General features: G+C 39.4%; 1 protein-coding gene across 1 annotated transcript in view; it reads left to right on the top strand.

Moving 5' to 3' along the window:
- The first annotated feature begins 7,906 nt into the window (after positions 1-7,906).
- LOC137282271 (cAMP-dependent protein kinase catalytic subunit PRKX-like) overlaps positions 7,907-20,907 on the top strand; it is a 52,189-nt gene continuing 39,188 nt past the window's right edge. The window contains exon 1 of the mRNA XM_067814003.1: positions 7,907-8,305. Coding sequence (XP_067670104.1) covers positions 8,176-8,305 — 130 coding nt within the window. The 5' untranslated portion in view covers positions 7,907-8,175. The remainder of the gene's footprint in view (positions 8,306-20,907) is intronic.

The raw sequence follows: 20,907 nt of genomic DNA, 5'->3' as shown, positions 1-20,907 counted from the left end.
CCTGGTCCTGATCAATTAAACAAAAGGCCGAAGCATGATTGGCAGCTAAACCGACTTAAAGCCTATTTGACATCAGCATTGATTCTACCCGTGAAGGTCTCGGGGTAGAATATATAGGCCCTCAACTACCCATACTTGCCATAAAAGGCTACTATGCTTGTCGTAAGAGGCGACTAACGGGATCGGGTGGTCAGGCTCGCTGACGTGGTTGGCATATGTCATCGGTTCCCAATTGCGCAGATCGTTGCTCATGTATTGATCACTGGATTGTCTGGTCCAGACTCGATTATTTACAGACCGCCGCCATATAGTTGTAATATTGCTGAGTGCAGCGTAAAACTAAACTCACTCACTCACTCAGCATCGATGCACGCAAATAACGATCAACTGTTAGATCCTGTTCGTCACCGAAGACCCGTGTCCGATTCCCCGCATTGGTATAAGCAACCACTGTAATATGGATAACGCCATTTTTAAAAATCGCGTCGGTTACCGACATTTATAGTCAATTACTCAATGTAACTTGTTTTGTTCATCATCCCTGGGACAGAATAGGTAATGCAGTCAACTATGGTTATATCAAATTCCAAGGACCACTCATTCTAGTTCGATGGAACCGTACAATATGTGTGGTTGGTTATGTTACTTTTCGTCCCAATTACACACCACTTGTCCACAACCGAAAACATTCGCTATGCATGCTCGTCATTCCGATATAAGCGTGTTCGTGGTAAAGGTATTTTACTCTAACGCATACCAGAACCATGGAGGAATTGTTTGTCAGTGTACGTTAGACCTGGAAGGTTAAGGTTCACGGTCCAATGCATATGACTCTACTAAGTCTACCATGATCGGAAGTCTGTATTAGATATGGAATTTACAATAGTTTGGTGAAACGGTGATCTGAATGCAGACATCCCTGATATTATCACTATCATCTACGTACAGAGTAGGGTGACATGTATCAACGAAGTCGAGCAGCGAGATTGGCCACCTGATCCCTGCCCCTTCCGACAGCTGCCTCTTACGCAAAGCAAAGACCAGTTCAAACCCAGGACCTAGATTTTCGAAGCTCTCTTATCTCTATGATACTCGTAACTTACTTTTAATACATGCCGGGGGCGGTTGGGTAGCCTAGTGGTTAAAGCGTTCGGTCGTCACGCCGACGACTCGGGTTCGATTCCCCACATGGGTACAATGTGTGAAGCCCATTTTCTGGTGTCCCCCCGCCGTGATATTGCTGGAATATTGCTAAAAGAATTTAATTCACAAACTTAATGCATGCCACTTTGCCGTATTAACGGTAAGAGAGGTTCGGAAATCTATACCCTGATCTTTACTGGAGCCGTGATGTAACAAAAACTGTCAGCAGTGTTAACACCTGGTTACGCACTAACAACAATTCTGCCACGCGTCTTGATTGTACAGACCCGTGAAGGTCCCGGGGTAGAATAGGCCTTCAGCAACCCATGCTTGCCATAAAAGGCGACTCAGCTTGTCGTAAGAGGCGACTAACGGGATCGGGTGGTCAGGCTCGCTGACTTGGTTGACGCATGTCATCGGTTCCCAATTGCGCAGATCGATGCTCATGTTGTTGATCACTGGATTGTCTGGTCCAGACTCGATTATTTACAGACCGCCGCCAAATAGCTGTAATATTGCTGAGTGCGGCGTAAAACTAAACTCACTCACTCACTCACTCTTGATTGTACAACTGAAACATAACCAGTGTTGTCTTACAAAGTGTTTCCAACATCTGTACTCAACCAATAAATACCGTGTCTTATTTCAACCGTCGTAAAATATAATAAGACACGTGAGGCAACAAATAACAAATAGACCCTCCGTCGGACGTCAAACACGAGTGTTTAAAAATAAGGCCCATCGTACTCAACCTGTCCGCAGACCTATATTTCCGATCACAAATCACTCGCTCGGATATTCATGGGGAGGAGAGGGTGTCTATTTTCGATGCAGTTCCGTATTTTCGGTGTATGAACTATGAGGCCAAGCGGCAGAGGGGCATACAATCAGGTCTTGACATATTTGTTAGATGGGGGTAAAAATAGGAAGTTGGGATCACAGATCTATTTTTGTTAGACTATTCTGAAGGCCACGTGTGATGTGATGTGTTTTGACTTGTGTTTTATTGCTTCACACATGTGCGTTAAACTGATGACGTTTTCACAATATACAGGAACTCGAGGGAAAACACGGGGATTTCTAAAGACGCATATGTAGGCATGGGCTGCTTGTACTTGTGTGTGGACGTTCTTTCGGTATTGCATAATGAACATTTAACGCATTTCCTCACGTTAGCTAAACGTATTAGTATTTTTTAAAGCTTACTCACTAACCTATATGTGTATACCGTGTAGGATAGGTTCAGCATGTACTTGCAATGAGGAGTTTAAGTGCAATGCACGTACTTGATTAGACTTGCTCAAGTCTCTGGTATTTGATGCGTTAAATGCTTTCTAAAGCATATAAACATCACTCTAACAGACGGTGCCCTGTTGGTTCAAACCCTTATCAGGAGCTATAGGCTTGTTTTCGATTCCATACACACTTGTGACTGGAATCGATTCATTAAATCGGTCAGCCGAATGTGGTTGTCTTGCTGACGTGACGTCACGTGTGGATGGCAGGTCCGAGGGAAATCTCTCGTGTTGCCATCATGTTTGTAAAATCTCCATGGAGATGAGATCGTGTTTCAATGGACACAAAGATCTCTTTAGGCCAATTCCAGTCTCCAGCATACCCACGGTGCGGGGACGCTAATTTTCTGTACGCGCAGTTTAGGTTGAAATTAACGTGTTTTTCACAAAATTCAAAGGTTATAGAGAATAATCAATCGTTCTTCAGTTTTCAACATCAGGTGCGTGAACTTCAGGTGTCTGAAAGCATGCAAAAAGTGAATAAGTTTATTGTGCAGAAAGTGCACGTGCCACGCGCGATACGTGTCATCAAATTCCTGCTCCATTTTTATTTAGGGTTATTTTTGTGACTGTTCAAATAACTTAAATGTTATGCAATTTTATGTTACTTTTTCCGTTAGTATATCAATTATACCTCAGAGCAGCTAGAGGACTCTTATAACCAGTGCATATGAAGCCTTACTCAAAGGTTTCACCGGTGGCAGGAACCCATCTTAGCCATGTTCAAACCGGTAGTATGGACGACAGTTTTCGATCTTTCACATTGAAATACAGCTCGCTTAGAAGTTTCAGCTATCATTAGTTATTAGTTCTTTAGGCCCATTTCTTAGAATTTGACATTTTGTATCTATTAAGTGGAAATAGGTTGAACCTAAAGAGAAATGCTGAACGGTATGTTTTTTAAAATAAAGGTCCGTCAAACTTACTATATATATAAGCCTATTTGTTAGGGTTATGTCCCTTTGATTATCGCTCGATGGTATTCATCAGCGACAACAACGATTGCGAGACGCGGCAGAGTGAGTGAGTGAGTGAGACCGCTGGAAATGGACTTCACACATCGTACTCAAGGTGGGAATCAAACATGACCATTCGGATGTGACGAGCGAATGCTTTAACCACAAGGCTACCTGGAAGAGACTGATAACCGGAATACAAAAAGCACCTCAAAATTCTAAAAGCCTAAGTCATTACCGATTCAACCGAGTCGCACCATCCCATACTACCTGGCAAATATAAATATTATGGTGCAATGACATTCCCTTTCCTTCTTCGGGCTTTGAGCAAGATATGCATCCTGGAATGGCGCTATACAGGTGGACTATTATTATGTTATTATTATTATAATAATTCAATATGCATGTCAGTCTAAGTAAAACTAGTTTCAGTGAATTTCGTTACACTCCACCACAGTAGTGGAGTGTAACGAAAAGTACTGACGATAAGTTTACTTAGACTGATATGCATGTTTAGCATTTTATTTCCATTTATATATATGGACCCGTGAAGGTCCGGGGTAGAATAGGCCTTCAGCAACCCATGCTTGCCATAAAAGGCGACTCAGCTTGTCGTAAGAGGCGACTAACGGGATCGGGTGGTCAGGCTCGCTGACTTGGTTGACACATGTCATCGGTTCCCAATTGCGTAGATCGATGCTCATGTTGTTGATCACTGGATTGTCTGGTCCAGACTCGATTATTTACAGACCGCCGCCATATAGCTGTAATATTGCTGAGTGCGGCGTAAAACTAAACTCACTCACTCACTCCATTTATATATGATATAACTAATACAAGTTTAATATTCTACTTCCATGGATAAAGGATAAAGGATGTAAGAAATATAACATAAATGATGATTACACGTTATCTTAATTAATCAGTCCAGAGACCATATAATAGATTACATGGTCTCTGATCAGTCTTTTCCTCGAAACGAACAAAGGAAAATTATGTTTGGCGTTCGCCATCCATGTGCTCTTGTGGTGATGCATGCCATGTGTGGATCCATCGGTTTAGAAAGAAGGGGGTTCGGCCCCCCTGAGCCCCTCCATTGGCGCCATATGGAGCCCAGAGACTTTCTTCATTTTCAGAAGCTATGGAAATCTAGACTTGCCACATTTTCTTGACTTGCGTGGGCTTTCTTGGATATACTTCAGGGTCTGTACGAAACTAACCAACTTCTGTAGACTCGTGATCTATAAACATCATTGTCCAAGGCCGCCATAGAGCATGGAAACCCGATATCCGTTTCGGCTCATACGAAAAGCACGACTGGTATGCAACAGGACCCTTTCTTGAAGGTCCACGGGTGATACTTAATACACCTGGTGTTTTGTGCAGTGAAACACACCTAAATGCTCTAGACAAGTGTCCAAATACGTAGTCACTTAGACACTTATTTATTCCCAGAAATATAGTTATCTCACTTAAAATGTAGGTTACATATAGATATTTACGGAACAATGATAATGATGCTCTGAACAATACGTCTTGAGCTAAGACAATATGGACTTGAGTAGGGCAATTTAATTTATTTTCACGGTCGGGGTTAAGGCTTAGTAGAGGAAAAACACGTGGTGGAATAATGTGTTTATTTACCAGCCACAGGCGGTTTTAGACACCATATATGAACATTACCTTCCTCGGTCAGGTCTCTTCGTGACTCGGGTATTATATACGTCTCCCGTTTTAAAAAATCCCGAATCCGCCTGCGGATGTATTTAGTTAGACCCCGTGTTACTTTGGTCTCCCAGTCAGGTCTGTAATCAAGTCAGATTATATCATTTGCCATGGACATAAGCTAGCCTGATTTCCCTTGTTAGAGGATTTGCCTTTATGGCATTAGGCCCTCAGGGAGTCGTGGATATAGATAGATTTGAAGCTTGGTGCTGTAGAGGCTTGGCAAGTGACACTATATACATGGAGCGTAGACGGGTCCTGGGTGGGGCACGTCTGTGTTCACAAGCATCTTCGGCAGACACTGGTTGCCTTAACCGACGAATAGTTTGTTGCTTCAACAACCCCGTGGGTTAATTTGTCAAAATGAAACAGTCGATAATAGTACAGATCAGACCCGTGAAGGTCCCGGGGTAGAATAGGCCTTCAGCAACCCATGCTTGCCATAAAAGGTGACTATGCTTGTCGTAAGAGGCGACTAACGGGATCGGGTGGTCAGACTAGCTGACTTGGTTGACACTTGTCATCGGTTCCCAGTTGTGCAGATCGATGTTCATGCTGTTGATCACTGGATTGTCTGGTCCAGACTCTATTATTTACAGACCGTCGCCATATAGCTGTAATATTGCTGAGTGCGACGTAAAACTAAACTCACTCACTCACTCACTAGTACAGATCATTAACCCATGGAAATCTAGCTAAGAACTGGTCTTCAACAACCCATGTTTGACAAATATGGGATCCGGTGGTCATGCTCGCTGACTTGCTGGACACATGTCATCGTACCATTTTGTAAATGGAAGTTCTTGTCAGTCACTGGATTGTCTGGTCCAGAATCGCTTATCGATATTTACGGACCGTCGTGATATAGCTGGAATGTTGCTTAGTGCAGCGTTAAACGGAAAACAAACAGGTTTCATTATACGGTTTGTGAATCGCTGAGTCCATCATACAGACCGTTGGTCAATAAACAAGGGAACCGGACCACATCGTCTGAGATTAGAACATCAGAGTGAGTGAGTATGGTGTTACGCTGTTTATAACCATATCCAATCAATATCAAGGCGAGGAACACCGGAAACGGGCTTCACATATTGTACCCATGTGGAGAATCGAACCCGGGTCTTCAGTGTGACTCGTTAACCACTGGACTACCCTACCGCCCCATATCGACACCATGCAGAACCGGTCCAAGGTGACTAGATATCAGAGGGTCAGCATGTGCCCAGCTAATGGACGGTTATTACTCTTTAGGGGTGGTGGGGTGGTGGGGTGGTGGGGTGGCCTTGTGGTTAAAACACTCGTTCGTCACACCGAAGACACGGTTATTTTCCCCACATGGGTACACTGCTTGAAGCCCATTTCTGGTATCCCCCTCCGTGATATTGCTGGAATATTGCTAACGGCTGCGTAAGACCAAACTCGCTAACACTTTACATTTCGATCCTTATGGACGTTTCACTCTTTCCCTCCCCCCCCCCACCCCCCCACCCCCACCCCCGTTAACTTCTTTGCATACAAGGGTTTGAATGAACAAGTGAAGTGCTGGTCCGGCAGCCCGTTTCCCTCCCTCTAAATAACGCATAAAGGCGTTTCAACGAGATCTAATCACACATGCAGTCATACTGTATGCACGTCTGAGCAAAGCCTCCCAACAGGTGCGTTGGAAACGCGAGACTACGTTATAACTCACTTGATTTGAAACGTGTATTCTCATCTGAGATTAAAGCATCTGTTGAGAGGAGCATCTGTTGAAAGGACGTTTTTGTTTCTTTTATGGATTATTACAAAAATTAACAACAATGTATTACATAAAACATGCTACCGCCAAGAAACCCCATGGTATACAAAGAATATACATTACAGCATGTGAGTAGCAGTACATCATTTGGGGTTTTCTTTTTTCTTTTTGGTTTTTTTTTTTTTTTTTTTTGGTTTCTTTTTGTTTGATCTGCTGGGTTTTTGTGTGTGTATGTGTGCTTTTTTTCTTGTTTTGTTTTGTTCTATGGGATTTTTTTGTGTATTTTTTTGTTACATAACGTAATGCACTTCTCACTCACACCTTCAGTCTAGAAACACAAATATACCGTATACACCATCAACAGATTAAGCTTGTAGACTGAACTTATGTTGAAACTACAGTATTGAAATTACAGCGAAAGTTGATCTTCATTTTGGAAAAGGTAGTAAAACAAACGTTGCATCTTCTCCCTGTTTAGGCGATCTCCCAACTACCACCCACTCATTTACAGGTTTGATGCATGCGCTCCAATAAATATATATATGGGAATAGGAAGCGTAATAAATCACGTTCAAATTTATGTGTTTACTGGAAAAAAACAGGCGTTGGTGTTTTGGTTTGTCTCAGTGTTTAAATTCATCCATTCCTATCAGAATCATAACATCTAAAATAGAACTCGGAGCTCGTTAATGTAACAAACTGAAGTGTGATTGGTTACTTAATACACTGAGTTTCATTTCATCCTGACATATCTTCCATCTCCGACCCTCTGGGTTCCAATCAAGTCTTCTTGTTCACACAGTTTTGACTTGGCTGGTTTCGTCAAGGGTATCAATATTTCTTGTTACGATATCTTATCCAATACTATTAGTGGAAATACCTTCCAAGTTCTATTATTGACGTCTATTGTGCAATTATCAATGTTGTAGATATTTATTGCCTAGCGTATAGCCCGATTTCGGATTATCGGTCAGCATGTACACCATTCTGGTTACCTCCCTTTGACATACCAACACCCATCACAGGAGGGCGTTTAATGTAGATTGTTCAGGCTACGGAGCCGTTCGAGCAGACGACGAAAGGCGCATGATTTACCTTCAAAACACGAGAGTTCGCAAACACAGTGATCTAACAGTGAGGAGTGTCAGAACTTTCCCGCTCAGCACTGACTGAACTTAGACACTTACGACGATGAAATCATCGTACAACCATTGTTTGTGACGCCGGATGCAGACATGACATAAGTTAGACTCGGTTTGGAAACTTTGGCACGAGTTGAAGTCAATTGAGTTAGCATCTTGCGTCGCTCCTCTCCAAAATGGCGTCTGCAAAAGTTGCTAATCTCAAGCGTCATGGGTCGTCTATGAAAAAAGACAGCCCCTTGGGTGAAAATGAGGATGACAAACCTGCACCGAAGTTGGAAGACTTGGATTTACTGAAAACTATAGGTAAGATTTGTTTGTGGTGGTTGTCAACAATATTGGTTGTTATGGAAACTTCTACAAAGTTTCTGTCACCCATCGGCAGCTGTCAATGTCAAACAGCGTCTCTCCATTTCTTTTACTATTCTGATCGAGTAAGATACACTGGATTTTGCTTGTGTGGTGAAATACTTAGTAAAACTGTCATACAGATGTTATATTGACAAACATACATGAGTGTCACAATCGTGGCGCTTCGTTTTTGCAGAGAAACTCTAATAGATGTTTATTATGCCTGTTTGTTTGTTTTTATTGAAGCGTTCACTAGTACTTTACAGGTTAAATACGTTTTGTTAATTTGGTAATTTGCGTCGTGAAGACATTGGGAAATCTTTAAATGATTGCTTTCTTTAAAAACAATTAATAGTTGATGACATTAATGAAGTCCCAGAAAGAATAGTACTGTTTTATCTTCTGTTATTAAGCAAGGTGTAACCATAGTTACATCACAGTCATATATTTTGTAAGTGTTTTAAACGTTGTTGCTTCATCGTCATCATGCCAATGTGTGTAGTTTGGAACATATTAGCAAAGTGTATTCTTGGTAGGTGATACATGATATTTATTCAACAGGTGTATCATGTATAACCCATGTAAGTAGATACTATAAATAGTGGTTGGTGGTTCTTATTATCCAATGATGATTTCCCCCAAAGTGAATACTTGCTGATATGAAATTATATAATTCTGAATGATTTATTTCGTGTGTTAATGGATGAAGATATAAACTATCATCCACTCTTTTGGTAGTTTGGATTGCAAATTCAATAACAGTAAGGATAAAACACATGACAGAGGTTATATAGAAGAATGTTAATGAGATGTCTGGATTCACTGAACTGATAAACCTCACATTTCACCAATAGGTCATAAGGGCTAAATTCTTTTTCACTATCTTTCGTTAAACATCAGTATCACTGATTATGTAGTGATGTGAACAGGAAACAGCAATTTGTTTTAACAGTAATAACAATTCTCCTGTTATTGATATATGACCTGAAGATATGGCAACCTGGTAACTCTAGTACGTTGTATATAAGCAGAAACACCAGTAGGAAGATGAAATTAATACTTAACATGCTATAGTCAATTAGTGGGAGATTGTATTACACGCTGCTAATGTTATGCGTCTGTAGCTGTGCTCAACAGCGTCTGGGGGATGGGAAACAAGCAGAAAGTGCAGGACTGTGTTCTCACACAGGGCTTGTGTGGAAAAGACTGAGGAACAGCACTGTGTACACATCATGCTTTCTTGTGTGCGTGACTCTCCATACCTTCAGTAGACAAGCTTCTTTCTTTTTGTCAGCTCTGTGTCGTAAAATAGAAGTTTGTTCTGTAGTATTCAGACCAGATGGCCTGTGATACAGTTGACAAATACGACATAAATTACATGTGTACATAAACATATGAGTTTCATGTAGATCTCATATTGAATATTTCATTGAGATAGGAAGCTGTTAGATACTGTACATTGCTGAAATGAAAATTCCCAGAATTGTGAGAGTCCTCTGATTCCAGCTTCTGCAGATAAGGACTCCTGGCTTTTATACTTGTCACAAATAAAGCATATGTGGTTCTCATTTTCATTAAGGTTATGACTTTGTCTCAACAAAGGTCTCTTTTGAGAACACAGAGTTTGTACAATTTGTAAGTTATTTTGACAGATTGATGCATATTATTTAAAGTTTACAACTTTTGCCTTTCCTAAAACAGTAATATGCATGCAATGAAATCATACAAATTAATCTGGAATATCTTTTGTTATGTCCAAGGTATTTGATAAACAAATTACTAAAAAGAAGATAGGTATTATTTATTAAAAAAACAAAACAAAAAAAACCAAACAGACCAGCAGGTAGGTAATATATATTTCTTCATTAACTCACATCACGTCATATCACGTCATATCACCTAGGTGACTATAGTATATGTGAAGTCTTAATATATACTGATGTGCTCCTGCCGGGATTGAAGGATAAATGTTACAACACATCGCTTTCATGTTATTATAATTGTATGGTACTCAGGTATTTCATTTCATGCATCGTTAGGGGTAGCCCAGTGGTTAAAGCATTTGCTCATCATGCCGAAGACCAGGGTTTGATACCCCACAAGGATACAGTCTGTGAAGTCCATTTCTGTTGTCCCCTGACATGATATAGCTGGAATATTGCTAAAGGGGGTGTAAAACCACACTCACTCACACACTTGCTCACACACTCGCTCACTCACTCACTCATGCCTTGTTAGAAACTAATGAGTTACTTGTCATGTCTTTATTGCGGCTGTTATTTTTTAGCAAGAAAGCTAAAGAATCGAGTGTCTATTTGTTAAAGTAAATATGTTTTTATTTGCCTTGTTTCTCATGTATGTTAAGAGAGAAATGGGTATGACATTCTATATGATTGATATCAGGCTCATGTCATTACCATTAATTTCACACAAAGTAGATACTAATATGATATACATGATTCTTGTTTACTTGGTAAGAGAGTATATAAGATGATATCTCTTGTACATGGCCTCTCATATCAACCTTTGCGTGTGGGCTATATTGTATCGTATTCATTGCTTTTAGCAATCTGATAACACCTTCATACATAATTCATAAAGATGTATTTAACATGGTTAGTGGAGTGAAATTACACTGATGTTTTACGTTCTCAAAACAACTACCTTTCTTTGACCTCAGTGACAAAAACATGGAACTTTTTCCTTGTGTTTGTAACCTGTGTCTTCAGGGGCTCTTTGCAGCCCAGGGATTAAATATTTAGAAGCAACAAAGGAAAAAGATGTACTTGGAAAAGGTTACTGTCCTGCTCAACAGGTGCTTGTCTTGAAGTAGGTGTTTCTGTAGTTCCAACAATGTTGTATATTGTTATAAAGGCCCCATGTTATATACCACACACAAGGATGAACAGTGTAGAAGTAAGCCTGCAATGTTCGGGACCCCAAGTGTGATATATGGTCCAGTACTGTGTGATGGGGTAAAACTCACTTTATGTCACATTTGGAATAAATTAATCAACTTTTCAAAGCACTATATTTAAAGTGGTTAGTTATAAAACCCTTTTGACCATATCACTGATATAGAAGAGTTGCCACCCTTTCACAGACATGGTTGGGTGAAGTTGACAGAATACTTACCTACCTTGATTTCAGAAATTACAGTTTTTTATACAGATATAAAGAAAATATCAGAAAGTGCTGAGGTTTGAATTTCTTCAGAGTTGAGAAGTGTGTATTATTACCAATTAATGAAAATCTTGGTTTTCTAATACCCATATATTTTAAAGTGTTATTTTGATCTTATGGGCACTTTAAATTGAAATTGTGAAATTCACCATTAATTCCTGTTATAGAAAGTAAAACAATTGTGACCAACATACTGTATAGAATGCAGCTATAGGAAATCATACACAGTGGTGGATAAGTAGAAAGTTGTTTGTGGGTTGCCATGGTTATTTCTCTTCATGGGCATGGCCAAACGTAAAGGTCCAGGGTAGAATAGGCATTCAGCAACCCATGCTTGCCATAAAAGGCAACTATGTAGTAAGAGGCGACTAACAGGATCGGATGGTCAGGCTTGCTGACTTGGTTGACACATGTCATCGGTTCTCATGTGCGCAGATCAATGCTCATGTGGTTGATCACTGGATTGTCTGGTCCGGGCTCAATTGTTTACAGACCGCCGCCATATTGCTGAGAGTGGCATAAAACTTAACTAAACTCACTCACTCACTGATGGTTATGACAATAACTAACATTTTTGTTTGTTCTTTGTTCCTCCTGCTTCTTGATCAGCTGATCTGATCACATGTCACATCTATGTCTCAATGAAAGTGAAAACTTAGGCTACATGTTTTATACAGTTTACACATTGCTTTTTCCTTTCATAAATCAATGACTGTCAGTACTTAGATACATGTATCAATAATGATGTAGACAAAGTCAGGCCAGTATGCTCCTATAATTCTAACATAGGATATTATTAAATGTGGTATCCAGAAGTGCATGTGTTGGCCGCTTTGATCTTTTCACACATTTCCTTGTGCTTGTGTATGAAGATAGAAGATCGAGGGTAATGTGGACTAAATTGAGACCATGTAACCAAACTTGAGAATTGCATATCACTGTGAATCTAATCTTCCAACCCCTGCCTGTGCTGAAGCAGCAGGTGACAAGATCTGTTCTTGGCGCTGCTGTCAGCGAACATCACCACTGTGATACAGCATCATTGCCGAGGTGATTCAGCAACATTGCCGAAGGTGATGCAGCAATATATATCTATATATACCTAGCTTCTCACATGTTTGTACAACTGGCTTTGAGGAAATATTGAAGAATGATTAAAACCTTAAAGCAAAGCAATTTTTTGCTGATTCACAGAGCTAGTAGGAAGGAATATTCACAACTCATTTCTCGCAAAACACATTTTGAGGGAAATTAAAAAGTGTCTAACTATAGCAACGTTTTGTAGAATTGTCAACAAGCTTGATGGAAATGTCTAAAATTTATATCCCCTCAGCAATAAAGATGAAACAATATCACAGTTGGTTTTGTGGAATAATGTGGAAAAATCGTTACCTGGTTTTGATTTTGGATTAGGGTCACTTTCGAATGTTTTTGTCAATGTCTGTTTTGATAGTCACTTAGTACATTTTTTTGAAGGTTAGAATTGGTATTCATCTTTATGTCAAAGTTTTGTGAACTGAACACATCAGTGTTGGAGACAAATTTGGGGATTCTTGAAGTCGTCTGCTTTGTTCCTCAGGATTTGGTTGGGTTAGTTAGTAATGTTACCTTGGCATTAGGAAGTATTGTATATATGGTATATTAACCCCCAGTTGGCAGTAAATATAAAAGATATATCATATCCCCAAATCACTTACTGCTACTGATAATGTTTTTAAAAAAATTATGGAACACTTGTATTCTCAGTGGGCTGTAGTTTATAGGGACCTAAGAGACTAGACCTCATTAAGTCCCTAACGAGGGTTAGTTTAATAAGTGCAGCTAGGCACTGACATTCTCCCCAGAGGCCCTGCAGGATGTCATAGAAATCCATGGCAATGTCTGCCTCTGTTCACCTCCTAACGAGGGTTAGTTTAAACAATATGTGTTGTGTACTACCTGTGCAGGTAACCCCTGGTTTGTGTAATAACATGGCACTGTTTCTGTGATGTCCTCACTGAAGGGAGGCCTTGGGTTAGCTGTATAAACATGAAGCAGTCTGGTGAAACAACCCAGGGATTGATCATCAAACAGCCTGAAACTGTGTCAGCATGCTGCCATCCTTTACCATGGTATATATATAGGCCATGACAAAGTACATACTGGTTTGTGGGATCATGGCCGTGATCAGTGTGAAGAAGGACACTTTTTATGGATAGACAACTTCTTTATTGCAGTGGTTGCGATGTTTCAGTGTAGATACTAACACTGTTATCAAGGAAATGCCCCCTAAGGAAGTGATCAATGGGTTGATAATTATTGATACTAATGCATTGCGTAGGGTTTATTGTTGGTTGTTTGAAAGTGTAAATACTGATAGATCATGTGATCCATTACCTTGGACATGCATGAGAATGTAAAGAACTGATTTTCTGAAACACATGCTTGTTATCAGGGGCAACTGTAAGGTGTGGATGGTCAGACTTGCTGATTTTGTAATTGGGATGTGATGATATGATTCACCCTAAAATGGTGCTCATGATGTTGATCACTAGATTGTCTGGTTCAGATTTACTTAATTATTTACAATTACATCTGCCATGATATGCCACATCACTTAGTTCCTGAAATATTATATACACACATTACCAAGGAACCTGGCTATTGTGGCCAGTGTTTGTGCATGATAAACTGATCTTATTTCCTACCTGTTATTCGTTAAAGCCGTTTCTCTCACATTGGTATCAAATTTATTGACATGGTTTCGGTTTGGAGCTGTTTAGCTGAAGGGTAATGTTTGTTGTGTTGACCTTGCTTTTATATTTCACAATGCAATAACATGTAGGGCAATAGGTAGGGTATAACGCTATTTACCTGTTAGAGCAACTCGTTACAGGTATGATATGATAACACAACTGGAAAATTTAGCTGCTTAATGAGGAAAACAAGTTATTTGGGGACCTTTTTATTGATGTGTTGTTAGGAAATATGTGGTCATGGCCAGCTGCCATGTATCAAAAGCTGGATTAAGGGTTACAAACTGCTTTTGTACACCTGGGTTATTCAGCCCTGTGACAGAACAAGGAACAGTGTCTGTTCTACATAACTGCCCTCCGTCAAGGTGCATCAGTACCTGTAGGCTCAAATAATCTCTTTTGACAACTGTATTATTTCAGTGTAGCAAGATAAATTTTCAAAATTTCTTACTGTTAATAATATGTAATTAATTCATATTTTTAATCTAGGCAATTACTCCTCTACTGAAAAAGCAGTGTTTCATATCAATCCCCCAATTAGCCTAAAATTATTAGTTCAGATAAAAGACCATACTGCAACCAAAGGTATTTTGACAAATTTAAATCACAACAGTTGATTTCTCCATGTTGAAATGACATCATCACCAGGACTTCAGTGGAACAGCCAAATGATGAATACTAATGTTTCCCGAGTTACTATATAATTAATCACTAATCAGTTGTTAAAATTAGTATTTCCTTCAGCTGTATATGTGCTGTATCACCTAGCCTGTCAGCTGATGAATACCACTGTCCCCAAAGTGTATAAAGAAGATAACAGCTTGCCTGTCAAATGATGAGTACCCATGCTCTCTTAGCGTGTAAACACACTCTAGACTGTATAAACTTTAGCATGTTGTTTTCTGTTATTGTTATTTTTTTCCTTTTTGTTTAAGAAAATTTAAAGATACCATCATTTTAAGACATTCTTTCATGACTCAACTTCAAAACACAACTTCTTTCATCATCAGAAAGGTGTTTTTCTCAAAGATTTCCATACAAATAAAAGCATAGTTCAACTTAGTTTACCCACCATGAAACAAAGAAACTTTGGTGCTTTTATATGCAAACTCTTGGCTGTTAGGTGTTTCAGAAGTTCAAAAACAAATCTGAACAGCTTTGAAACTTTTCAGATTGATTTACTTTTTGTCTGAATGTCTGCACAGCATTTCAAAAACCACTGCTACGAATTTCCCAGTCATGAATTATAATGGAAGTGCATTTCTGTGTGTGTTAAGGATTCACATGTCCCTGCTGGTGGGTGTAAGGAGGACTCCTGTGGTAGATGTAGAGAACAGGCTCATACGGTGTTGTAATCTCTTCACAGCTACAATCACAGGTGGAAGACGGTTCACTGCCCTGTTGATAGCTCTAAGCATCTTAAAGGAGCTTGTCAATTGAAGTGGGTTACACTATGAATGCTTCTTTGAGAGACACAGATTCACTTACCTCATGGCTGGAGTAGCTCCTGTGCTGATGTTATGTGTGTGGGAAACTGGAAAATTTACTGATGTTCTACAAGAAATGAACATAGAAAAAATATAAGATTTTCATCTTCGCCAGCCTAACAATCACATGTGCTTCATAATTTCATTTTGTTGTTCCCAAGTATATCCAAAGGAAAAAAAGGATGATAGTCAAGTTGTTAAAGCGTTCTCTCGTCACATCAAAGGCCCAGGTTCAATTCCTTTTTCTGGTGTTCCTGCTTCAGAATTGGATTGCAACACTCATTGCTTTAGGATGATAATGACTCGGGTAGTTCAGCTACTCAGAATTTCCCATATTCAAGCTCACTCAAAATTACATCCAGGGCTTAAAAACCTGATATTTTTCCATTATCAAGCCCATCGGCATAAATCAAGATATCAAATATTGTTTAGAATGACATCCCTTTGTTTTGTAATATTAGAGTACATTCCATTTTACTGTCGTAGAATCATTTTCTTCAGTTACAAGCATTTCAAGAGTGTAAGATCTGGGCTTAAACATGGGGTTTATATGTGTTGAAGAGAGGTGTCAGTATGTGTTATGAAGCCCAGGTCTTAAATATGAGAAATCCTGGTTCAGTTCCTAGTATTTATAAAGCCTTTGTGTACAACCCGGAAGAAAACTGATATTTGTACATCTTGATTAAAACCTCTTGTTACACTCAGAGATTTAGTTACCCATGAAGGGGCGATTTAGTTACCCATGAAGGGGCGATTTAGTTACCCATAAAGGGGCTATTTAGCTACCCATAAGGGGCTATTTAGTTACCCATAAAGCAGCTGTTGGTTAGCTCTGTAGTTAGAGCATTTGCCAATCATATCAAACACTTGGGTTTGATTCCCCACAATTTTGATTTGATGTATAAAGCCCATTTCTGGTGTCTCTAGCCTTGATTTGCTGGAATATTGCTGAATGCAGCTTCATGATTTACTCATATTACCCATAAAGATTTATTTCCAAGGTGATGGTTTCTATTTCTGCACCACTAGATTCTAAATGTTTTGACAAAATTATGTGCCTTTAATCTCAAGTTGATCGCCCAATCATATTTCCAGTGAAATCTATGTTTGTGGTATGTTTACAAAAACATGATTAGTGGGTCATACGCCACTGAAAGAAAAGTCCCTTAATCTCGACCAATAATACTTCATCTTCAGAGCTTCAATGAGAAACAGTTGGTGGTGAAGTGATATAGATGGTTATCTCCTGTCTGTATGTTGTTTATGTTTGCTGTGTCTGCTCGTTAAGTCTGATTTTTGATGATAAATACCATTTTTAGGGGAGGTTGAACATAATATTACCATAAAAACTGGTAGTGAAACGTCAGAATGTGGAGAAGTATTACTATATAGGGGTTTAACTTGGATCAGTGATACATCATCCCAAAAACTTTAACTATTACTGTTACTTGGATCAGTAATCATTGATTGATACCTGTGCTTGAAGTTTTGGAAAAGCTGTTAAAACTTTGTTTTAAAATTTTGTTCATTCCTCTAACTGAAAGAGTTTTTGTGAATCCGTGTGCCAGGAATTGTTGCATGGGTGAGTATATAAGTGGTTCAGACACCGACTCATCAATCTTAAAGTCCGGGTTTGATTCCCCAGGAGTCCAGTGTGCGCAACCCATTTCCTATACCTCCACCATGATATTGCTTGAATAATGATACAAGTAACAGTATATTCACTTACTCAGTGTAATTTCCTCTGCTGCAAACACTGTTTGTTATGTGTCAACTGGACTCAAATGAAGGGATGATGAGACATCCTACAGAATGCATTATGTGTTAGTTTGCAGTTCCCTTGACCAATAGACAGTACTGAGCAATGTCAGTTTGGTAGTTGCTCTAGTACTGCACTGTTATTGCATTTCCATCAGATTGGACCCTTTGTACAGCACCGCCAAAATACTGTTGTTGTAAATTCAGGGAAGAAATAGGCTCACATAAACATGTTTGTCTAGTTTGTTGAGGCTTAAAGCCAATATTCTCCCTCACTACAAGAGATATGGTTGGCTGAAAGTTAAATATACAAGAAGTATTACAGTAATTGTAGCCTTAACTAGAAAATCATGTTTGTAATAAATACTCTTAATCCGTGTCTTTAATTAGTTTTCATGACACCTGTTGCTGATTAGTAACTGCTCATTAGTCCATTTTAGGAATCAGGTGTAACTACACCCACCTGATAAAGGACATAAAGGTGTGATGTATTCCTGTTATACCACAAGATGTGTCTCAATCATGAGTACATTGTGGAACAAAGTAACATTAGTTACATAGCCCCAGTGTGATATACATGATATACATATCCAGTAATCTAGATCCAACAATAGCATACCTGAGATATGTATGATTATGTTTGTATTAATAATGGTCTGACAGAAGTCAATTTCAGCCACTGCTGCTGAAAAAATATGTGTAGAAATATTCAGTTAGACATGGAAAACTCAGCTGAAAATACTCTATACAATAACAATAATATATCCACTGCAGATCAGGATGCAGAGAGCCAAGTTTGGGATGGTAAACCCAAAGTTTTTGGCACAGACCATTTCCAAATTCTGATCTCAGACAGATTAGTAAATGACACAACATTTAAAAAAGAATCTTAAAATCACAGTTAGATAGACATACTGCTAAGTGTTTTTGTTAAAAGTTAAGTTGAAAATGTGTCTGTTTCATACAAGCAATCAATCATATTCCATCCTTATCTAGACACTCATGGTATTTGTCAGTCGTTAAGTATCAGTAATTATCCACATTTTGTTTCTTGTGCAGATTTCGGCTGTACACTTTCTTTGTGTAGTTTAGGAAACGTGAAGGAATGCAAGCTGTTGTCATGTACAACATATTAGACCTGTATCATGAAAACCTTTTGAAGACATACAAATCTGCTAATCAGTGTTAAGTATTCATCATAAATATGAATTGTTCCTTATCATAACGACCCGTGAAGGTCCCGGGGTAGAATAGGCCTTCAGCAACCCATGCTTGCCATAACAGGTGACTATGCTTGTCGTAAGAGGCGACTAACGGGATCGGGTGGTCAGACTAGCTGACTTGGTGGACACATGTCATCGGTTCCCAATTGCGCAGATCGATGCTCATGTTGTTGATCACTGGATTGTCTGGTCCAGACTCGTTTATTTACAGACTGTCGCCATATAGCTGGAATATTGCTAAGTGCGACGTAAAACTAAACTCACTCACTCACTCCTTATCATAACCATGGTGTGACAAAATGAACATTTCTACCCGTCAAGAGATCAAACCTCAAGATACCATCACCTAAGTGGTTTCCAAGTATGTCCCAACAGTATACTTACAAAGCTACTCGGGCAATTGCCATTTAAATCGATTTTAGATTTTTTTCTGAATTTATTTGTTTAATGCCACACTCACGAATATTCCAGCTATGAGGCTTTGGTGTCTAAGTAATCAACAACAGGACAATCCAGAGGAATGATGACAGTAGATGGCACCATCTTTATTACAATTTCAGCAGTGTTTCAGTTTGTAAGAAGTTAATCAGACAATCAAGTGATCTCCAGTGAGCACTGATATCGGCGATTGGGATATAATAGCATGTGGCACTCAGGCCAGTGAACCTGTAAACTTAAGTAAAGTTCAAGTCATTTTGTTCAGGATGCAGTATTTAAGGCAGCTGTGAACTGTAATAAGCAGCAGATGTTATTCGCTTGAAGTTTGAACTTTTATTGTGAGTTTGTGTAATGTGGGTTTTTGTGTAGCAAGACTGTAGGAGATGAAAATCCAATAATCGATTCATTGCAGCCTTAGAGATCTCCGATCTGTGCCCACTTAGTAGAGCACTTATGTATGTTGGCACACAAATGTAATGTTTGCTTCAAAGGACACCACATCACTGAAGCTCTGTCTTACGCTACAGCTACTGTTAACAGAGCAAGGAATAAATATCCCTGGAGTGCCAAGGATGGGTGCAAGAACAGTGACTTCATCTAACAAGAAGGATTCAGACACCTAATCCATGCTATTTTTAGTCAATGATAACGAATCAACATTGTGATCTAGTCAAAAATACATAAACTGGGGGACTATGTTTGCTTAGTCATAAGAACACAGAAACATACGACATTCCACATTTCACCAGTGATGCTCTGTTGAAAAGTAACCTGTCCGCCACCCAGCAGCCTATCAGGTTTGTCTCATTACCAGATGACAGTATGTCTGGTTGTCGTGGCAACAGGCACCTGTCCAGAATATTGTAAGGCTGGTTAACACATTCAGCTGGTGTCCTCAGGCAGACACAGAATGGTACACTTACTTAATGTCGGCCTGTTCTTGGCTCTTGCTGTCATACTGACCTGTGAAGGTCTGGGTTAGAACTCACGCGACCTCCTTTAACAAAGCGCTAATTTGATTGTAAGTCACAAAGGTGACCTTAGCACAGTGTTAAAGAATGGGAGTTAAGGTTGATCTTAGTAAAGGTTGCTTCATGATAAAAGCACCTGGTCTTCAGTAACCCTTGCTTGTCGCAAGACGTCTTTAACAGGATCAGTCTTGCTGACTTGGTTGACACGTATCATCTGCTCCCTATTGCGCGTATCAGTGCTGATGCTGTTGATCATTGGATGATGTGGTCCAGACTTGATTATTTACAGACCGCCACCATATATCTGGAATATTGCCGAGTGTGGTGTGAAACTACTGTCACTGACTTGCTTCTGTCATACTTAATGTTTTTCCCAAGTCTCCATTTCCCTCTGATTCCTAAGTCTGCACAATATCACAGGGGCTCCTCTTGAATTGTAAATAAAGTTTCTGTAAACACTATACACTGTTAGAAACATGGCACCAGTCAACATTGCTAGAATGTGTCCTGATAAATATGTCATCTCGGAGAGACATTTAGACAAGAACAAAAGAGTTGTTTTGTACTTGTCCTTCCACTGTTTCTTATTTGGAACTTGCAGTTTAAGGGGGCTACTATTGAGCTATTATGTTTGTTGGTGGTTAATGTAATTTTCAATAACTTGGTCTTAAATACGGGCGACACAAATCAAAGGACTAGCAGATGATCGTATCAGATTTATGGTGCAGTGGTTAACACAGATTATGTCTGTGTTATAATGCA

The sequence above is a fragment of the Haliotis asinina genome, chromosome 4, assembly GCF_037392515.1.
Source record: "Haliotis asinina isolate JCU_RB_2024 chromosome 4, JCU_Hal_asi_v2, whole genome shotgun sequence".
NCBI classification, from domain to species: domain Eukaryota; kingdom Metazoa; phylum Mollusca; class Gastropoda; order Lepetellida; family Haliotidae; genus Haliotis; species Haliotis asinina.
This window is presented reverse-complemented; position numbering and strand designations above follow the sequence as displayed.